The 23269-nt window shown below is 41.5% G+C and overlaps 1 protein-coding gene across 1 annotated transcript in view; it reads left to right on the top strand.

Moving 5' to 3' along the window:
• The window catches only part of LOC122539329 (short transient receptor potential channel 3-like), a 163734-nt gene extending 141609 nt beyond the window's left edge, over positions 1 to 22125 (top strand). The window contains exons 11-14 of the mRNA XM_043674045.1: positions 3427 to 3648; positions 6234 to 6317; positions 17210 to 17285; positions 21351 to 22125. Coding sequence (XP_043529980.1) covers positions 3427 to 3648; positions 6234 to 6317; positions 17210 to 17285; positions 21351 to 21499 — 531 coding nt within the window. The 3' untranslated portion in view covers positions 21500 to 22125. The remainder of the gene's footprint in view (positions 1 to 3426; positions 3649 to 6233; positions 6318 to 17209; positions 17286 to 21350) is intronic.
• The last annotated feature ends 1144 nt before the right edge of the window (positions 22126 to 23269 follow it).

Genomic DNA, 23269 nt, shown 5'->3' with positions numbered 1-23269 from the left:
ATTATGAACTGAATCAAGTGGTCTAATTCCCCTCATCACACACTCTCACTTAATTTGTTTAATTTACAGCCATCTCAAAACCAGCAATATGTCTGCTGGTTTTAAACAAATCAAAGAAGTGCGTGCAAATCTGCCTGATTATGTTAATGGAAGTGCAGTTCAAACTGAGACTGTGTCTCATTTGGATACTACTGCATTCAGACAACCTCAATATCAGACAGTTAGACGAAAAGAAAGTAGGTCCAATGGAAGAGAGAAACTGGCATTGATCAGGGAGATAGTGATGATGTGATGTAAGGTGAATGATTTACATACATCTGTAAATATTATTGATTCTAGGTTTGGATTTTGATCTAATGGCATGTGTACTTTGGACTGTGTATGAGGAATGTTTAACTTATTTCAGGACCCATGATTTTTTTTAAAAAACAGATGAGATGGAGAGGCTGGATGAAAATGGAGATATATTCAAAGTTTGTGCGAAGATTTGTAGCTCGGGTGCTTGTTGTTGTGGTTCTGTTCGCCGAGCTGGAAGTTTTTGTTGCAAACGTTTCGTCCCCTGGCTAGGCGACATCATCAGTGTTTGGGAGCCTCCTGCGAAGCGCTTCTTTGATGTTTCCTCTGGTGTTTATAGTGGTCTGTCCCTGCCGCTTCCGGTTGTCAGTTTCAGCTGTCCGCTGTAGTGGTTGGTATATTGGGTCCAGGCCGATGTGTTTGTTGATGGAGTTTGTGGATGAATACCATGCCTCTAGGAATTCCCTGGCTGTTCTCTGTCTGGCTTGCCCTATGATAGTAGTGTTGTCCCAGTCGAATTCATGTTGCTTGTTGTCTGCGTGTGTGGCTACTAAGGATAGCTGGTCGTGTCGTTTCGTGGCTAGTTGATGTTCATGTATGCGGATTGTTAGCTGTCTTCCTGTTTGTCCTATATAGTGTTTTGTGCAGTCCTTGCATGGTATTTTGTACACTACATGCTCATGTTGGGTATCGTTCTGGTGAGTTGTTGTCTGAGCGTGGCTGTTGGTTTGTGTACACATCGACCTGGACCCAATATACCGGAGGAAACATCAAAGAAGCGCTTCGCAGTAGGCTCCCAAGCACTGATGATGTCGCCTAGCCAGGGGACGAAACGTTTGCAACAAAAACTTCCAGCTCGGCGAACAGAACCACAACAACGAGATATATTTGCCTTGGGAAAGTGTTATGAGCAGACAGGATAATTAGGAAAGAGCAATAACTTGTTTTCAGTGAGAAAAATTGTGAATTTAGTTTTTTTTGCTTAGAAAACAGCCATAGCTTGAAAAGCTTTTAGTTTTGTTCACAGAATGTCTACTTGAAGTTAGATGTAAGCAACACGTTTTCCTGAAGAAAGGAGAAAATACGGAACAGTTAACAAATAGGTCAGCTCAGTTTAAGAATTTTAGTTTGGAAGTATCTGACCTATATGTTTAGGCTGGAATCATAAAGGGGTTATTCAAAGTTGAGAAAGTCTAGGCTTAGTTGTATAAATAATCAAGGAATAGGCTATCAAACTCTCAAGACAAGGAATTGAAAGAAACAGTTAAGTTGATCCTAAAGATAGAATAAAAAAGAGAATTCTCTCCAGTGTTTCAATACTGAAAGTTTTATTTTTATTCTGTTTTGAAATTTTCCAAATTATCTTGTATAAATAGTATGATATTCTACTTTTTGTGTAATAAACTTCTTTTTGATTGTTAAAATCAAATCTGAGCATTGTATGTTTATGTTTCAGTGAAAGATCACCTTTTTAAATTTAAAAAAAAAGCAAAATATGATCTATCAAGTCAGATTTCAGTCTGGAATCTGATTCGTTCAGTAACATCAGCTGGGCTCATAACAATGATGATCACGAATTAAAGAACAAGCAATTGGAAAAGGAAATAGTGGTTGTTAGAACAGTGTATGGGAATTATGAGATTGGAGTGTGGTGACTGGGGAAGGAAGAAGTAGTAATCAGAGGGAGTGAAGTTCCAGGAATCGGGGTATTGCTATGCAATGATTGACAGGGTGGCTGAAAACTGCATTTGCAACTGACTGGATGTAGGATGGTAGGCAAAAGTGAGGACTGCAGATGCTGGAAACCAGAGTTTAGATCAGACTGGTGTTGGAAAAGCACAGCAGGTCAGGCAGCATCCAAGGAGCAGGAAAATCGGATATAGGATGGTACCAATCAAAGAAAACAATGATATTTAGGAAATGAAGTGGTGGTGATCTTGGAGAGTGGTGACAGTTGTTAGGAGATAGAGATGTAAATATTGGAGACAAAAGCAATGGTAATTGGGGGTTGGGTGGATGTAACCATGGAAACTAAAGTGATTAGAGTTATAGAGTCATCGAGATGTACAGCACGGAAATACACCCTTTGATCCAACTTGTCCATGCCGACCAGATATTCCAACCTAATCTAGTCCCACCTGCCAGCACCCGGCCCATATCCCTCCAAACCCTTCCTATTCATATACCCGTCCAGATGCCTTTTAAATTTTGCAATTGTACTAGCCTCCACCATTTCCTCTGGCAGCTCAATCCATACATGTACCACCCTCTGCATGAAAAAGCTGCCCCTTAGGTATCTTTTATATCTTTCCCCTCTTACCTTAAACCTATGTCCTCTAGTTCTGGACTCCCCCACCCCAGGGAAAAGACTTTGTCTATTTATCCTATCCATGCCCCTCATGATTTTATAAGCCTCTATAAGGTCACCTGTCAGCTTCCGATGCTCCAGGGAAAACAGCCCCATCCTATTCAGCCTCTCCCTACAGCTCAAATCCTCCATCCCTGGCAGCATCCTTGAAAGAGTTCAGAAAAGATTTACAAGTTTCACAATATCCTTCTGATAGGAAGGAGATCAGAATTGCATGCAATGAGCAGCGCTGAAGTGGTGGTCAGAGTGGAGATTTGACAATGGGGAGATAAAGTGGTAAGGATTGGGGCAATGGAGTTGCAACAGTTGGGTATGGAAAGAACCAGTGATGATGAGGAAGAGTAGTGGTGGCAAATGGGGAGAAAAAGTCGCATTTGAGAGGAGAATGAATCAGAATTACACAGAGTAGTGGTCATCAAGCAGTGTGATGATATTTGGGTAAGGGCACGAATAAGAAATGTTTGGAGGGACATGGGTTGAGTGAAGACAGGTGGGACTAGGTTAGTTTGGGATTATGGTTGGCATGGACTGGTTAGACAGAAGGCTCTGTTTCCAAGCTGGACGACTCTATAACTAAGTTTTTATTGTAGAGGAAAATTTAATTTAAAATGCCAACAATTTTTTTTTAAATAATTTCACCAAGTAAACTTATTTGTTCTAATAGGACATCTGAACTTTTAAAATGATTTTTTATTGACCTTGTTATTAGCATTTTGTAATTACTGCCAATCTGATTATGTCTTTTATGTCTCTTTTTCCCTTAGGATGATGCAGATGTGGAATGGAAATTTGCTCGATCAAAGCTATGGCTTTTCTACTTTGACCATGGGAAAACCTTACCCCCTCCATTCAGTCTTGTGCCTACTCCAAAATCGTGCATTAGTTTAATACTAAAAATCAAAAACTGTCTCATTGATCTATTCAAATGCAGAAGGAAAAGATTGAAGAGAGATGTAGAGATTGGAATGTTGAATTCAAAGTCTAGGGTATGCATGTCAATAGTTTAAAAAGACTTGTATTTATATCGCATCTTTGATTACCTTCTGATGTTCTAAAGTGCTTTACAGCTAATTAAGTGCTGATAAAATGTCATCACTATTGAGGTGTAAGAAATATGGCAGAGTATTTGTGCTGAGGAAGCTTCCACAAACAACAATGGATAATGAAGTAATCAGTATTCTAGTTATTAGCTTTAGGATAAATCATAATCACGACACACCGGGAAACAAATTAGTGTTAGAAAGAGAGTAGTTCATGTGTGGAATAAACTTCCAGAGGAAGTGGTGGATATGGGTACAGTTACAACATTTAAAAGACGTTTGGATAAGGGCATGAATAAGAAATGTTTGGAGGGACGTGGACTGAGTGAAGACAGGTGGGACTAGTTTAGTTTGGGATTATGTCAGCATGGATTGGCTGGACTGAAAGGTCTGTTTCCGTGCTGTATGACTCTATAACTAGGTTTAGGTGTCATATGTACTCAAGTAAAAAAGTACAGGAGTACATTGAAAAGTGTACAATGTCGCAACACATAGCATCATCTTAGGTACAAAGTACCTCGGTACAAATCTTAGGTGCTAAAATAGATTACACACAGAAGTCGGGAAATAAAGAAAAAAGCTAAAAGTTCTATACTGAAATTCTTCATGGTATAAATTAGGAAAATAAAGAAATAAAGTCAAAAGATAAACATTACAGTCCTTCTATAACCTCCAGTAGCTTCACGGTGAGGCCTTTCCACATGTGGTCTCACTCTGCCCCTTGCTGGGCTGACTCACAACCCAGTGACCACTGTGTGTGACAGGCTGACCACACCACTGTCCTGCTCCTGGGCCCCCAGCACATTGATTGCATCTAGACCAGTCCCCCAGCCTGCCAGCTGCTCCATTCCATTCTGGGCCCGCCAACTGGTGGTAATCCCACTCTGCTCTGGACCTGCTGACAGTCCCGCTCCACTCTGGGCCTGCTGACTGTCCTGTACTGGGCCTGCTGACTGCCCCGTTATGCTCTGGGCCTGCTGACCGTCCCTCTCTGCTCTGGGCCTGCTGATCATCCTTCTCTGCTCTGAGCCTGCTGAACGTCCCGCTCTGCTCTGGACCTGCTGACCATCCCGCTCTGCTCTGGGCCTGCTGACCGTCCTGCTCTGCCTCGGGCCTGCTGACCGTCCTGCACTCGGCCTGCTGACTGCCCTGTTATGCTCTTAGCCTGCTGATTGTCCCTCTCTGCTCTGGGCCTGCTGACTGTCTTGCTCTGGGCCTGTTGGCTGCCCTGTTATGCTCTTGGCCTGCTGACCATCCTGGTCCACTCTGGGCCTGCTGACCATCCCACCCTTCACTGGACCTGCTGACCATCCCGCCCCACTCTGGGCCTGCTGACTGTCCTGCTCTGGGCCTGCTGACTGCCCCGTCCTGCTCTGGCCCTGCTGACCCGTTATGCTCTGGGCCTGCAGACCGTCCTGCACTCGGCCTGCTGACCGTCCCACTCTGCTCTGGGCCTGCTGACTATCCTACTCCGCTCTGGGCCTGTTGACTGTCCTACTCTGTTCTGGGCCTGCTGGCCATCCCGCTATGCATTGGGCCTGCTGACCGTCCTGCTCTGGGCCTGCTGACCATCCCGCTCTGCACTGGAACTACTGACCATCCTGCTCTGGGCCTGCTGACCGTCACTCTCCGCTCTGGGCTTGCTGACCGCCCCGCCCTGCTCTGGGCCTGCTGACCGCCCCGCCCTGCTCTGGGCCTGCTGACCCCGCCCTGCTCTGGGCCTGCTGACCGCCCCGCCCTGCTCTGGGCCTGCTGACCGTCCCGCTCTGCTCTGGGCCTGCTGACCGTCCCACCCTGCTCTGGGCCTGCTGACCATCCCACCCCGCTCTGGGCCTGCTGACCAACCTGCACTGGGCCCTCAGCTGCTCCAATGCTCCAGTGTCGTTGCCACCATTGCTCTCTCTCCACAGGGTAAGTTTGAAAAAAAACATTTTAAAAACTTTTAAAAAGAAGAGCAAGGGAAGAGAAAGGAAGAGGATGGGAAGGACAAATCCCAGGCTGAGCCTAGATGCTGCCTACTTCGGCACCGCCATCTTGGGCTCTATTCCACAAATGGGTGTAATTGTGTAATGAGATATTTTACCTCCACTCAAGAGAGCATATGGGGCTTCAGTTTAACACTTCATATGATGCATGTGACAACTCCAACCATGCAGTTCACATTCTGGATGGTTACAGTATTACACTATATAATGCAGTCAAGTCCCTGAAGAGGTAATTGAATACGTAAACCTCTTACACAGATACATAAATGTTACAACTTCAGAGAAGAATGTATTAATGTAATGTTTTATGACCGTGAATGCATTATCTGAAAGGGCAATGGAAGTAAGTTGAATAGTAATTTTCAAATGGTGGGGTACCTGAAAAAGGAGCTAAAATACAACTGCAGGGATGGGCAGAGAGTGGGGTAATGGAATTCATTGGATGGCCCTTTCAAAAAGCCAGAAAATGTTGAATGATGGGTCAATTGTTGTTCTTCTATGCTATAAGAATCTGTCATATTAAAGATGTGTATTCCATTTTCATAGCTGAATCTTTTTGCGCAGTCAAATCTAAGGATTTCAGAAACTCAAAGTTTCAACAGCATTATGAATCAACCAACAAGATATCAGGTATGGAATAGAAATATTTTCTGTGCTGTCATCTTTGACTTTTCAAATCTGTTGAATGTCAAATATTATTGATGGGCATGAGGATTGAACTAGATTAGAAATTTTAAAAGCTATGCTTTCTTGCATTTACTTTGTCACCTCTAAGAAAAATTTCCAATGTAACCAAATTGTGGTGATTAGTTCATCCACCTCATTTGGCTGGATGATTGATTTACAAAACAAAATGATGTAAACAGCGTGGGTTCAATTTCTGCAATGGCAGAGGTTACAATGAAAGAACCTCTTTCTCAATTTCTGGCCCTCACCATGGCAACTTTACCTTACTTGTAACAATATAGCAAATGTATTCAGCTTCTGATTTTATTACAAGTACTGAACACAGGAAATCTTACTGCTATATCTGCACAGAATCTCCAGAATAAAAATCTATTGCAGATAGGTTTTTAAGCATGGAATAATATTTGGTTGAATTTGATAAATCTCGCTTGACAACAAGGATTGGCCAAATATCATTATCATAGAATCATACAGTACAGAAGAAGATAATTCCATCAGGTCTGTACCACCAAAAATAGACTCCCTACCCTAGTCCTACTTTCACCTACTAAGACCATATCCTCGAATGTTATGACACTTCAAGTCTTCATCCAAGTACTTTTAAAGGTTGTGATGTTTCCTATTTCAACTACTCCCCCAAACAAAGTATTCCAGACTTCTGCCACACTCTGGATGAAAATGTTATTCCTCACATCCCCTCTAAACCTCCTTTCACTTTAAAACTATGCCCCTTTGTTATTGATCCTTCAATAAGGGGAACAGCTTCTTTCTATCCACCCTGTCCACGCCTCTCATTATCTTACACACCTCAATCTTCTCTGCTCCAAAGAACAACCTGAACTTATCCAGCCTCTCTTCATAGCTGAAATGCTCTATCCCAGATAACATCCTGGTGAATTGCCTTTGTACTCACTCCAGTGCAATCACATCCTCCCTAAAGTTTGCTTACCAGAACCACAGACAGTACTTCGGCAGCGGCCTAACCAAAGTCCTGTACTGCTCCAACATGACCCTCCACTCTTTATAATCTGTGACAGCTGCTAAAGGCAGTATCCTGTATGCCTTCTTAACTACCCTATTATCCTGTCCTTCCACCTTCAGGGATCTATGGACAAGCACTCCAAGATCCCTCTGTTCCTTTGAGCTTCCTAGTGTCTTACCATTCATTGAGTACTCCCTTGCCTTATTTCTTCTTCCAAAGTGTATCACCTCGCATTTGTCAGGGTTAAAGTCCACCTACCATTGATCTGCCCAATTAGCCAATCCATTTCTATCCTATTGTAACCTTCCAAAATATAGTCATCAGTCTCAGCTTTCTCACTAATAGGCTAATGGATCAAAAAGATTTGTAAACTCAATTAAGTTGCACAGATTAATCCCTGTTCACAGAGACTTGATTCCTCACCTTGCCCCATACTTGTAGACTGGCACCCCTCAACCTTTATATGATTAATAGTCTCTCTTTAACCTATTTTTCTAATATAGTCCCTCTTTAATGGATAGTTCATTCGAAGTTTCATCATGATGATCAGTAGCTCCACTTCTCACCAAATTACAACACTGAAATAGGCTGTTGGCCAAAACAGTTCTTGTTAGAGCTTACTCTAACTGCAAGTAAACAATTACTAATCTTAATTATCTACCCTGTTCCCACATCCTTTCAACTACTAGTCTGTCAATGCATCTGCTTCAATCTTGAATATTGCAAGTTTTTGCCTGAAGTTCTAATCCTGGGAGTGAATTCCAAAGCTTGGAATTCACTACCAGGATTAGAACTTCAGGCAAAAACTAGTTTCTCTCATCCTCAATTATTAAATCTAATAATCAAATATGTTATTGCCCTCTTTCACTCAGACTGCCAGTGACAAGATGCTTGTGTATCCATCACAAGGTTAGGTATTTTCGCAGCTCTGTTCAGGAATGTGACTTACATTAAAGAGTTTATGTAAAAATACACTGTCATCTACTTTCTATAAATAGTCACTAATTAATGAATAAATTGGGGAAGTCACATAATGTCACCACCTGGGCTGCAGGAACTCTGGTCTGTTTTAAATCATGACATATCATCCTTGAATCCTTTCCTCAAGGACAGCAAAGTGGAAAAGTGACGAGTGTTACCCTGCAGAAAAACAAGGGAGGAACAGTAAGAACAGAAGTGATGGGGGAAAGGCCATAGATAATTAAAGATTAGAGATCACAGGTGTCACAGAATGAATGGCAAAGGCAGTGGTAATGGATACAGAAAACAAAAATAGGTACAATGTAGGAGTTAATATAAAATGTTAATGGCAGAACATAGGCCAGCTGTGCTGAAAGCAAAAGACAAAAGGTTTTGGAGGTGGTCGGATTGTGGGTTGTGGAAAAGGTGGGGAAAATAAAATGACAGAGTTCATTGCCTGACATTTTTGAACTCAGTGGTGAATTCAGAAAACAGAAAATGAGATCTATTCATACAGCTTGCACTGGGTTTTACTGATATTGCACCATACCGAGGACAGAAATTAAAGCATGAGGGTATGATGGTGAGTTAAAATGGCAAGTCATTGAAGGCAGAGGTCGTGCTTAAAACTGAGCGGCTGTTTTCTGTAAAGCAGTTACGCAGTCTGCATTTGGTAAATGCAGAACAGACGATATTGTGAGCAGCCAATATAGTATTGAGGAGCTAATTGGCTATCAAGCAGGAAAACCTGCCCTAGGAGGGTTCTGACAAAAACAAATTGAAATTATTGGGAACTATGTCTTGGCCTGCTCAGCAACGTTTTTGTTCTGCTTGTTCATAGCCCTGCACTGTAATACTTGGCTTAATGTGAGGGAAATGGAGGAGCTAGTGTAGGAGTGAAGCCATTCTGTAATGTGTAAGCATTGGTTGACCTGGGCAAAATAGACTATTTATTCTTTCACATGAGACATATTATGGTATTTTCCTTCATTTAACCTCCCTGTTGTCTTGAGGATACCTGGGTGATTTTATAATGTGGAAAAATCCAAATGAAGGCTATAATGGTACAGGATTCCATGGGTGGAAAATCTCATCTTCAGAGAGGCTTTAATAGCTTCAAAAGTAGATTAATTTATATTTTGGACCTCAATCCAGAAGGATAAAAGAAACCTGTCCCCCTGAACTTAAACTTAAACCAAGGGACAGGTGCAACAGCGAGGACTAGAGATTACAAAAATAATAAAAGGACAAAACCTAAGGCATTGTATTTGAATGAGTATAGCATTCACAACAGAGCAGATGAACGAGTAGTACAAATTGAGATAAATAAGTATGATCTAGCAGCCACACCTGAGATATGGCTGTGGAATTACCTGGATTGGGACCCATGGGAGACTAGTTAGCAAGTTAAGATCTCTTGGAATACAGGGAATACTAGCCATTTGGATACGGAACTGGCTTGAAGATAGAAGACAGAGGGTGGTGGTGGAGGGTTGTTTTTCAGACTGGAGGCCTGTGACCAGTGGAGTGCCATAAGGATCAGTGCTGGGTCCACTACTTTTCATCATTTATATAAATGATTTGGATGTGAACGTAGGAGGGATAGTTAGTAAGTTTGCAGATTACACCAAAATTGGAGGTGTAGTGGACAGTGAAGAAGGTTACCTCAGATTACAATGGGATTTTGATCAGATGGGGAGTGGTAGATGGTGTTTAATTTAGATAAATGTGAGGTGCTGTATTTTGGAAAGCAAATCTTAGCAGGATTTGTACACTTAATGATAAGGTCCTAGGGAGTATTGCTGAACAAGGAGACCTTGGAGTGTAGGTTCATAGCTCCTTGAAAGTAGAGTCACAGGTAGATAGGATAGTGAAGAAGGCGTTTGGTATGCTTTCCTTTATTGGTCAGAGTATTGAGTATAGGAGTTGGGGAGGTCATGTTGCGGCATTACATGACATTGGTTATGCCACTTTTGGAATATTGCATGCAATTTCTGGTCTCCTTCTTATCAGAAGGATATTGTGAAACTTGAAAGGGTTCAGAAAAGATTCACAAGGATGTTGCCAGCATTCATTGATTTGAGCTACAGGGAGAGTTTGAATAGGCTAGGGCTGTTTTCCTTGGAACATCAGAGGCTGAATGGTGACATTATAGAGGTTTATAAAATCATGAGGAGCATGGATAGGGTAAATAGACAAAGTCTTTTCCCTGGGGTAGGGATGTCCAGAACTAAAGGGTATAGGTTTGGGGTGAGAGGGGAAAGATATAAAAGAGACCTAAGGGGCAACTTTTACACACACAGGTTGGTACGTGTATGGAATGAGCTGCCAGAGGAAGTGGTGGAGGCTGGTACAACTGCAACATTTAAAATGCATCTGGATGGGTAAATGAATAGGAAGGGTTTGGAAGGATATGGGCTGGGTGCTGGCAGGTGGGACTAGATTGGGTTGGGATATTTGGTTGGCATGAACAAGTTGGACTGAAGTGTCTGTTTCTGTGCTGTACATCTCTATGACTCTAATTGTCAATTGGGGGATTTTATCTTCGAGGAGAAAGTGAGGTCTGCAGATGCTGGAGATCAGAGCTGAAAATGTGTTGCTGGAACAGCGCAGTAGGTCAGGCAGCATCCAGGGAACAGGAGAATCGACGTTTCGGGCATAAGCCCTTCAGGAATCTAGCCTGCATATCGATTGGAATTATCAGATGGAGGAAAAGGCATAAGATAAACTGAGCTAAAAATATAAAAACACAGATTGAAAATCTTTCTTCAGATGATTAAAGAGATAAAGAGCTAGCATTTAACTTGAACAGATATTTTGCTTCAGTTTCCAAAAGAGGAGAAAAGTTGTATCCCAGAATTAGATGTAAATCAGGAATTGAAAGGGAGGAAGGAACTCAAGAAAATTACAATGACCAAGGAAGTCGTACGAAGTAATCTATTGGAATTGCAAGTTGACGAATCCCCAAGTCCTGATGGACTTAAAAGAAGTAGCTGGTGAAATAGTTGATGATTGGTTTTAATTTTCCAAAACCCATTAGATTCATGGAAGGTTCCTTTAGATTGACTAATAGCTAATGTTATTTCTTTAGTCAAAGCGGGAGGCAGAAAGCAGGAAACTACAGGCTAGTTGGCTTAACATTGTTAAAGATTAGCATTATTGTTATAAGATCAATTTTGCGAAGTCAGAGACCATGCCCATGGGTGGTCTCCTGAGAGTGCCTGATCCTGAGGGCGGATCTTGGTTCCCTTTTAGATGCTCACAGGAGCGCTTTCTCTACTTAGGTATGTTTATTACTCCCATTTTTGATCAGCTATTTAAAGCCAATTTTGTCCATTTATTTGACAGAATCAAGCAGGATCTTTGTAGACCTCTTGGTTAGGTCAGATAGCCCTCATTAAAATGAACATTCTGCCCTGTCTGTTGTATCGTATGTGAATTCTTCCTTTGCTTTTTACTAAGCAAACATTTAGAAGACTGAACGGCTGGTTTAGTTCTTTTATCTGGTATTGCAAGCAGCCCCTAATTAAATTGTCAGAAGAAAATATTTAACTCTTTTATGACATTCTTAGAAGATGTAACTGGTGCTGTAGAAAAAGAGGAATCAGAAAATATACTTAGACCTCCAGAAGACATGTGGTAAGGGGCCACATTAAAGGTTATTGTGGAAAATAAAAACTCGCGGTGTAGGGAGTCACATGTTGGCATGGGTAGAAAACTGGCTTGCTACTAAGAAGTAGAAAGAAGGAATATGGTCTTTTTCAGGTTGGTAGGATTTAAATTACTTCAAAACTTGGCCTGTAGACTTCATCTGTCAAATCACATGACCAAGGAAGAACAACCTCAAAGTCAAAGTTCAGCTTTAGGTTAAATTAAGACACAAAGGCAGACAAAGTTGTTATCCAGAATCAGCTATGTTCACTGCAAAGCAGGAAGCCTATATGATTCTCAACCTCATTTTAAAAATGTAAAACAGCAATGGAATGAATTCGTGGAATAACAGAATTGTTAAGGTGTACAAGGAAGCCATTCAGCCTATCATGGCTGAGCTAATTTTATTACTTAGTGTCAATCTCTGGTGAAGGATCAATGATTCAAAACATTAACTCTGCTTTCTCTCCACATATGCTGCCAGACCTACTGAGTTTCTTCCGTAATTTATGTTTTCATTCAGATCTTCAGCATTCACAGTTCGTGTATTATTTTAAAAGCTAAGGTTTTCCCTCAAGGAAAAAAAAAGGCTCTGGGAAAAATATCATCCATAATTAAATAAGAAATTAAGTTTAGTATGAGGGTGGAAAAGACACAAGTCAGCAAAGTTTAGTTGTAGGCCAGAAAATTGGGCAAACTTTAAGATGAAGCTATGAAAACAAAAAGACCCAAAAAGCAGAGTACGAAAGAAGGCGAGCTAATTGTATCTAAATAGACTGGATGAAATCTTAAAGGGGTTTGAACAATGTAGACTGTGATATGATTTGAATCAGATGATAAGTCTGAACCCAAAGTCAACGTCGGGAGCAACTTGCCCATTAGGGGAAGGAGAGTTCAGTTATAGGGGAAATTAGAAAACCCGAATGAAAAGAGGAGGTAAGACTGCAGAACTCAGGAGAGGTTATTAAAGTCTCCAACACAGACACATATAGGACAGAGTGTATGGAACGGGTTAGCAATCAAACTTCAAACATGCTGGACAAACAAATGACAATGAGAAGAGGGACAATTAATACAGGACTGAAGGTGTTCTATCTGAATGTACACAGTATAAAGAATAAAGTAAATGAGCTTGTGGTGCAGATTGAAATTGACAGGTATGATGTGGTAGGCATCACGGAGATGTGGCTGCAAGGGGATCAGAGTTGGAGCTGAATTTTCAAGGATATACATCCTATCGAAAAGATAGGCAGGTGGGCAGAGGGGGTGGGTTGCCTTATTAGTAAGAAATGAAATTAAATCAATAATAATAAACAAAATAAAGTCAGATAGTGTAGAATGTGAATTGAGGAACTGCAAAGGTTTAAAAAAATCCATAGTTGGAGTTATGTACAGGCCTCCAAACGGTCGTCAGGAGCTGGGGCGCAAGATACACCAGGAGATAGAAAAGATGTGCAGGAAAAGCAAAGTTACAGTGATCAAAGGGGATTTCAATATGCAGGTGGGCTGGGAAAATCAGGTTGGTAGTGGATCGCAAGAAAAGGTTTTTATAGAATGTCGAGGAGATGGCTGTTTGGAGCAGTTTGTGGTGAAGCCTATCGGGGAACAGGCAAAACTAGATTTAGTGTTGTGCAATGAGGCAGACTTCATAAGAGAACTTCAGGTGAAGGAACCCTTAGGAGGCAGTGATCATGATATGATTGAATTTACTCTGCAATTTGAGAGGAAGAAGATAGAATCAGAGGTAACGGTATTACAGCTGAATAAAGGCAACTACACAGGCATGAGGGAGGAGCTGGGTAGAATTGACTGGGAGAGGAGCATAGCAGGAAAGACAGTGGAACAGCAATGGCAGGAGTTTCTGGGAGTAATTCAGGAGACACAGCAGAAGACTCATCCCGAGGAAAAAGAAGCCTGGTACAGGAAGGATGAGGCAGCTGTGGCTCACTAGGGAAGTCAGGGATAACATAAGAACAAAAGAGAAAGTATGGAATGTGGCGAAAGGCAGTGAGGAGCCAGAGGATTGGGAAGCTTACAAAGACTAAGAGATGGCAACAAACAAAGAAGTAAGGAGGGAGTAGATTAAATATGAGGGTAAGCTAGCCAGTAATATAAAGGAAGATTGTCAGAATTTCTTTAGATGTGTAAAGGGCAAAAGAGAGGGAAAAGTGAACATTGGGCCACTGGAAAATGATGCTGGAGGGGTAGTAGTAGGGAACAAGGAAATGGCTGAGGTACTGAATAATTACTTTGCATCAATCTTCACAGTGGAAGACGCGAGTAATATCCCAAAGATTCAAGAGAGTTAGGGGCAGAGCTGAATATGGTGGCCATCACCAAGGAGAAGGTGCAAAATAAACTAAATGGCCTGAAGATGGATAAATCACCTGGACCAGAAGGACTACACCCCAGAGTTCTAAGGGTGAGAGCTAAAGAGATAGAGGAGACATAGTGGTGATCTTTCAGGAATCGCTAGAATCAGGGAGGGTACAGAGGACTGGAAAATCGCTAACATGACACCCCTGTTTAAAAAGGCAGAAAATTACAGACCGATTGATCGGTTGTGAGTAAGATCCTGGAATCCTCTGTGAAGGATGAGATTTCTGAATTCAGGTATTTGGAAATGTATGGTAAAATAGGGCAAAGTCAGCATGGTTTCATCAAGTGGAGTTCATGCCTGACAAATCTGCTAGAACTCTTTGAGGAAGTAACAAGCAGGTTAGACAAAGGAGAGCAAATGGATGTTATCTACCTAGATTTCAAGAAGGCCTTTGACAAGGTGCCACACAGAAGGCTACTGAGTAAGATCAGGGTCCAGAGGCAGGGTACTAGCATGGATAGAGCTGAAAATGTGTTGCTGGAAAAGCGCAGCAGGTGCAGCATCCAGGGAACAGGAGAATCGACGTTTCGGGCATAAGCCCTTCTTCAGGAATGGATAGAAGATTGGCTGTCTGGCAGAAAGCAGAGAGTGGGGAGAAAAGGATCCTTCTCAGGATGGCAGCCGATGACAAGTGGTGTTCCACATGGCTCAGTGTTAGGACCATAACGTTCCACTTTATACATTAATGATCTACATGAATGAAGTGAGGGCATTCTGGCTAAGCTTGCAGGTGATACAAAGGTAGGTAGAGGGACAGGTAGCATTGAGGAGGCAGGAAGGCTGTAAAAGGAGTGGCAGATGGAGTACAACATGGGAAAGTGTGAGGTTATGCACTTTGTTAGGAGGAATAGAAGCATGGACTATTTTCTAAATGAGGAGAAAATTCAGAAGTCTGAAGTGCAAAGAGTATTGGGAGCTCTAGTCCAGGGTTCTCTCGGTAAGCTTGCAGGTTGAGTGAGTGGTTAGGAAGGCAAATGCAATTATGGCATTTATTTTGAGAGGTCTGAGGCTCTAGAAGGCTTTGGTGAGACCATATTTGGAATATTGTGAGCAATTCTGGGCTTCATACCTCAGGACAGATGTATTAGCCCTGGATTGTGTTTGGTGAAGGTTCACGAGAATGATCCTAGGAATTAAAGGCTTAATATATGAGGAACGTTTGAGGATTCTGGGACTATACTCGATGGAGTTTAGAAGTATCAGCGGGAATCTAATTGAAACATACAGAATATCGAATGGCCTGGACAGAGTAGATGTTGGGAAGATGTTTCCATTGGTAAGAGAGACTAGGACCCATGGGCATAGCCTTAGAGTAAAAGGCAGACCTTTTAGAATGGAGATAAGGACAAACTTCAGCCAGAGTGGTGAATCTATGGAATTCATTGCCACAGAGGGCTGTGGAGGCCAGGTCATTGGGTATATTTAAGACTGAGTTACATAGGTACTTGAGTATCAGAGGGATCAGGGGTTATGGGGAGAAAGTGGGAGAATGGGGTTGAGAAACCTATCAGCCATGATTGAGTGGTGGAGCAGACCCATTGGGCTGAATGGCCTAATTTCTGCCCCTATGTCTTATAGTCTTGTGCTTTTGCTGAGTGGTGAGGCAAGTTGCCAGTTAAGTGGGATTATTTTTTATCTAACGCCTTGTTAATGGTCCAACTCACCTCATTAATATTCAGCTTCCTACCTTACCAAACTTGCCGAACAAGGTAGATGTCGAGAAAACTTGACATGGAAATCAGAGCAGGTACCTGACGGGTTCAGCTGACTGCTTGCTCTGAATGACCTCTATATTGCTTAGGACTCAACAACACCTTGGGAACATTGGCACCTGACATGATCTCCAGCATCTGCAGACCTCACTTTCTCCTCTAGGACTCAACAACACCTTGGGAACATTGGCACCTGACATCTCTCTAATTAATTTCCAGACCTTCATTAAGCACAGATTTGCAAAGCAGGGCCCACTGCCAACTAGTATTGAAAGGCTTCAGGGCGTTGTATGCATGGACAGCATCCAGCTCACAGACTACAACAGGCTGCACCTCAGGGCTGCTCACTTAATGCTCATTCACTTAGTGCTTATCTGGTTGATACCCAGTCCCAGTAGATACTAACTGCATACAGAATACCAGTGTAGACCGCCATAGTCAAGATCCCAGTGTTTGGTCTGCCTTTTGGTAGTGAACTGCAGCCTGTATTTGTTTCCTTTGCATTCCCTTCTGTTGGGTGTCAATAAATATTGCTGCCTTGTCTATATGTGATGCTCTGTGATGACAGTGACAAGATAGAATGGCCACAGGGCATTGGGGAAACGTAGTAAAATACATAGAAACATAGCAAATAGAAGCACAGGTAAGCCACTCTGCTCATTGAGCCTCCTCTGCCATGCAATTTGATCATATCTGATCATCTAACTCAGTACCCTGTTCCCATAAAATGAGCTTGAGTTTAGTGGTTCTCTGTCATACTTCAAATGTTACATATTGTACAAAATACCTACATATCACAAAAGTTTGAAAAGCCAACAGAAAGAAAGAAACCCAGTTATTTTCTGCTGTCTTGTTCTGACCCTGAGATAATCTGGAGGTGGACTGAGCTGACCTGAGGAGAAAAGAGAATCAATGGCTATTCCAGAGTGCTGACTGAAAAATGTTCACGAGCGCAGAACAATTTACATTCTATCATCTGTTCTTTGTGAATTGGTTCAGTATAAATAGGTAATCCATGAGCAGTATTTTTAGAGTTCTATTAACATCTAATTCAGGGCATTCATTGTTAGTCAGAATTCAACCTTAACATTTCTATTTTTCTGATTGTTCTTTGATACTCTTGGTTTTGTTGTTTTCTTGTTTTTCACAGCAAATAATGAAACGACTGATCAAACGATATGTCTTGAAAGCTCAAGTTGATAAAGAAAATGATGAAGTTAATGAAGGTAAGGATCAACAACATTTACGCAGATTGTAAAGAAACATATCTCTTGAACTATATCACTCAAGAAAAGAACTCCCAATAAAGAACTCTGCTAAACAACGTTTAGAATACAAGTATGACTGTAAAATACACCTACTACATTCTCTAAACTGCAGACACAGAGACAATGAAAGAACTGGACAGCAGAGTGGTCAGTCACCTAAGTATAAAATAGAATTGGTGTTGCAATATGTAGATACACTTTAAAAGTCTTTGAAGTAAATGTGTTGGGCAACATATTCCTGAAAAAAAAGCGGCAAGTTTGTAAGACATAGGACAGAATCTTATGTATTTTTGGCTAAGTCTGAGGTCCATTATGTTTTCTGGAGGGTATGTTGCCACAAGGCCTAGTGAATTCTCTTGCCATATCTCACCAAACATCATTAATTACCTACCATGCCCTTGTGACAGCTGTTACATACAATTTCCACTCCATCTCACCACTCGCAGTTCCTGGAACAATGCACCACTCACTAGATATCCCAGAATTCATCACCATCCCTTGTGCCTGCTCCACATTTGAGCTCCTAGACAAGAACTATCAGTCTAGAGTTAGCTGCCCTGTATAGTTGCTGACCTTTGCCCAGAAAGGGGGAAATCAGTGCCCTCTTTTGCAGGCACTGTCTTTTTGTTCCTTCAGATGGGCAGAAATATGGGACTTATTTCTCCCCCAGGATAAGCAATACATACCAGCCCAGTGCAAGGTTTCATTATAGAACGTAAAACAATACAGGGCAAAAATGAGGACTGCAGATGCTGGAGATCAGAGTCAAGATTAGAATAGTGCTGCAAAGCACAGCAGGTCAGGAAGCATCCGAGGAGCAGGAAAATCAACGTTTCAGGCAAAAGCCAGTACTGCACAGTGCAGGCCCTTCAGCCCTCGATCTTGTGTCTAGCATTTATCCTAATCTAAGAACATCCTAATCTAAGAACAACCTAACCTACGCACCCCTCAATTTACTGCCGTTCATGTGCTTGTCCAGCATGTCCCTAAAGTCTCGGACTCTACTACCACTGCTGGCAGTTCATTCCACGTACCCACCACTCTCTGGGGCACTCTCTGACATCTCCCCTAACCCTTTCACCAATCTTAACCTTAAAATTATGACCCCTCATGACAGCCTCTTCTGCCCTGGGGAAAAGTGCCTGGCTACCTACTCTATCTCTGCCTTTCATTACCTTGTACACGTCTATCAAGTCACCTCTCTTCCTTCTTCTCTCCAGTGTGAAAAGCCCTAGCTCATTCAACCTCTTTTCATTAGACACGTCCTCCAATCCAGGAAGCACCCTGGTAAATCTCCTCTGCACCCTGTCTAAAACATCTACATCCTTCCTATAATCCGGCAATTAGAACGGGACACAATATTCCAAGTGTCTGACCAGGGTTTTATAGAGCTGCAGCAAAATCTCACGCCTCTTAAACTCAATCCCCATTAATGAAAGCCAAAACACCATATGTCGTCTTAACAACCCTCTCACCCTGAGTTGCAACTTTGAGGGATCTATGTACATGGACCCCAAGATCCTGCTGTTTCTCCACACTGCCAAGAATCCTGTCTTTAACCTGTATTCAACCTTCCAAAATGAATCACTTCGCATTTATCCAGGTTGAACTCAATCTGCCACTTCTCAGCCCAGCTCTGTCATGTTGTAGCCTGCAAAAGGCCTTGACCATATCAACAACACCCTGACCTTTGTGTCATCAGCAAACTTACCAACCTACCCTTCCACTTCTTCATCCAAGTCATTTATAAAAACTGCAAAGAGCAGATGCCCAAGAACAGATCCCTGCAGGACACTACTGATCCACAAGTTCCCTCCACTATCCCTGATCAGCTCTACCCTCTCTCTGATCATTCTCATATTCCTCATGTAGGTGTAGAATGCCTTTGGGTTCTCCCTAATCCTTCCCACCAATGCTTTTTTGTGCCCCCTCCTAGCTCTCCTCAGTCCATTTTTGAGTTCTTTCCTTGCCACCCTGTAATCCTCTAAAGCTGTGCCAGATCCATGTTTCCTCAACCTTGAGTAAGCTTCCTTCTTCCTTTTGACAAGGAGCTCCTCTGCTCTTGTCATTCCAAGGCTCCTTCATCTTACCATTATATTATATAGTGAGTGGCCTTGCAAGAGAATTTCACAAGTATGGAAATGTAATGATGCCTATGGTAACCAAGTGATCCAATGGAATAAAATGATGGACAAGATTTCACTTTTTGAAGCTTTTTGAATTTGTTTGTTAGTGTATAAATCAAAGTAATTCAAACATTCATTAAAACAAAGGATACTTCAAGGAAATATGTAAATTTCACTTTAAACTTCTATCACAAACACTACTGAACAAAGGCAGACTTAGTTTTCCCAACCTTCCTCCTTACCACACTGTTGTCGGTTTCTTCCTCCTTGGTGAACTTTAGGCCTGTGAGGGTGTTGTTGATGATGTTAAATGTCTTTTCTATCTTGTTTCTAAGACCCCTTAGAATCCTAGTAGCACACAAACCCACCAACACTCTCAAACGAAAACTAACAAACTTAGAAGACCCAGTACAACCCATGGACAAAACCAACGTCATTTACAAAATTCCATGCAAGGACTGCCACAAACACTACGTAGGACAAACAGGAAGAAAGTTATCCACCAGGATACACGAACACCAGCTAGCCACCAAAAGACATGACCCTCTCTCCGTACACACAGATGAAAAAAACCACCAGTTCGACTGGGACAGGCTAAGCAAAGACATGCCAGAGAATTCCTAGAGGATTCCAACCACAACGCCATAAACAAACACATAGATCTAGATATCATCTATCAACCCCTCAGAAAATGAACAAGAAATGACATCACCACAAACCCCAGGAACCCCATCCAGGAAAAACTTATAAATAGAAAGCAGGAGACAACAGCTTCGCTTCACTTGGAGGTCGCCACTGATGATGTTACCTAGGCAGGAAATGAAACGTCTGGATATCAAACCTACAGCTCAGCGAGCAAACCTACACCCTAAACCTCAACCTGAGCTACAAACCTTGCAGAACCCCAGCTGTAAGCTGATATCCCAATTAGTTGCCTGCTTGCCTTTTCTTTAGCTATTTCTTATTTCCATTGCTACATGAGCCATGCAACATTTCTCATAAGTCAAATTGCAACATTGCCAGGAGACACTTCAACTTCTCCCAAAGCCAACTTCACTTCATTTTGGTTAAAGGAGCTCTCTCAAAATGTAAGCATCTTTGTGATGTTCAGTGTTGATGACACAAAGTAAAGATGTGTTCAGATGTATGGGCAAAGTTACTCTTTAACTTAAATGAAGTTTAGTTGTGATGGGTCAACAGCATCAGCACTGAGGCCATGGTCATCTGAAACCACCTCCTTTGTGGTTTAGGATGCCTGAGTTTCGATTGTCAAAGCAAATCATCTTTGCCCAGCACAAGGAAAACACACGAGCGAGAGGAGAACAAACAAAGTGTTTCAAAGGCTTCCTGAAGTCTTCCACAATGAAATGTAACATAGACATCAAAGTATGGAAGACCCTCATTCCAAAGAAATTGACTAGGAGGAAGTTCCTGTTTGAAGGGACACAATTCATTGAGAACAGCCATCAGCATGAAGTATGGAAAAGGAACACCGATGATTTCAAACCCAATTCCACTTCCTGAAAGCAACTGCCAAATATGCTTTCGGAAAGGGATCATCAGCCCCACAAGGACCCACCGATCCCATGACCAGTGACATGGAATCTCCTAGGTGAACAATCATATGCTATTACCAAGAGATTGCTGATGACAATGAGATGTGATGGGATTAAAATAAGGAATTAATAAGATGAAAAATCCAATTCTGCCAACTACAACAGTAGTGTCAACAATTTGCATCTCATAACTGCAAAATGAATTTTCTTCTAGATATTACTTATTGTGTTAAATCATGTTGTTTTTAAATTGTATTTCATATGCCTTAAATCAATATTAGTTCAGTAATTATTTCCCATAGACTTAATATCTTCACTGATATTTCAATTTTCTTTCCTAGGTGAACTGAAAGAAATTAAACAGGATATCTCAAGTCTTCGATATGAACTTCTAGAAGACAAATCTCAAGCAACTGAGGAGCTGGCTTTCCTCATTCAAAAGCTTGGTGAAAAACTGAATACCTGTCTGACGAAACAAAAACACCAGTGACTTAACTTGAAAATGGACTTTCTATTTATCAATGTATAGAAACAAGAAACAGCACAATTTAATGCAATAATGTTTATAAATTATAAATTTGAGAGACAGTATAATAAAGCATTTAGTATCTCTTGTCCACAATAGGTAATTACTGTAATAAACTTGTAATTCATGTAGAGCAGTGAGAAATACCCTAGATTTACAATTTTGGATTGCCTAAAATTCACTTTGTAGCATTTTATAAGACGTTGCTATCATTACTAAGGAACTAAAGTACAAAACAAACAGTATTCTAACTTCTAGCTCTTTGAAGGTCATGTTGACTATTTTGTGATCACATCAGAAATTATGACTTACTTTATTAATACTAAAATTGCATACTAGATTTAGCTATGTGCAAATCAACATAGCTTAGCTTAGTCTCTTTTATGATGTTCTCTACCAAACATGTGGCAGTCACTGAACTGAAATACAAATAGATCAGTATTTACTGCAAGAACTTGTCATGGTCTGCTATTTACTGTTTTGATATTACAGGCAAGCTAAATTTTTACACCAATCACTGACTAATATTTGTTATTAACAGTAATTCAGAACCATTTAATCTAATACTCCAGTCATGCAAAACTCCTGAAGGTGAATCACAAAGCATACTATTTGGCTCATAGTGCCTGCACTGACTTTGTGAAAATTCCACTCAAACACTCACACTCCCTGACCCTTCCCCATAGCTAGGCGATGTTTCCTTTTCAATTGTATATCCAGTTCCATTTTGAAAGCTACTGTTAAATTTCCTTTCACAATTCTTTCAGACAATCAATTCCAGATCATAACAACTCACTGCATTAAAAAGTATTATCTTCAGGTTCTTTTGCAAATTACCTTCAATCAATTTTGTGGTTGCCAACGCTCCTGTCAATCAAAACAGTTTTCCCTTTTTCACATTATCTATACCTTTCAATTTGAATATCTCAATTAAATCTCCCTTAATCCTCTCTGCTATATGAAGAACTTCTCCCATATCTCCACATAAATGAAGACCCCTTGTACCACCATACTATTTAACTAAATGTCCTTGTGCTCACTCTCCAAAGCTTTGATATTGATTGTAAAGTGAGTCCTAAGCAATGATTTATCAAATGCAGCCAGTGAGCTGTATAGCACAGACACAGACTCTTCAGTCCAACGTGTACATGCCGACCACTGATCTAGTCTCATTTGCCAGCATTTGACTCAGGTCCCTCTAAATGCTTCCTGTTCATGTACCCACTCAAATACTTTTAAATGTCATAATTGTACCAGCCTCCACCACTTCCCCTGGCAGCTCATTCCAAACATGCACCACCCTCTGAATGAAAAGGTTGCTCCATAGATCCCTTTTAACTCTTTCCTGTCTCACCTGAAGCCTATGCTCTCTAGTTTTGGACTCCCCTACTCCTATCCATGCCCCTCATGATTTTATAAATCTCTATAAGGTCACCTCTCAGCCTCCAGTGCTCCAGGGAAAACAGCCCCAGCCAATTCAGCTTCTCTCTGTAGCTCAGGCACTCAATCCCAGCAGCATCCTTGTAAATCTTTTCTGAATCCTTTCAAGGCTAACAACATCTTTCCTATAGAAGGGAGACCAGAATTGAATGCAGAATTCCAAAAGTGGCCTCACCAATGTCCTATACAGCAGCAACATGACCTCCCAACTCCTTGATGCACTGATCAATGAAGACAAGCGTGCCAAATGCCTTCTTCATCACCCTCGAGTCGAAAGTGTGGTGCTGGAAAAGC

Source organism: Chiloscyllium plagiosum, chromosome 32 (genome assembly GCF_004010195.1).
Source record: "Chiloscyllium plagiosum isolate BGI_BamShark_2017 chromosome 32, ASM401019v2, whole genome shotgun sequence".
NCBI classification, from domain to species: Eukaryota; Metazoa; Chordata; class Chondrichthyes; order Orectolobiformes; family Hemiscylliidae; genus Chiloscyllium; species Chiloscyllium plagiosum.
The sequence above is the reverse complement of the archived record's forward strand: the minus strand, read 5'-3'. Positions and strand labels throughout refer to the sequence as shown.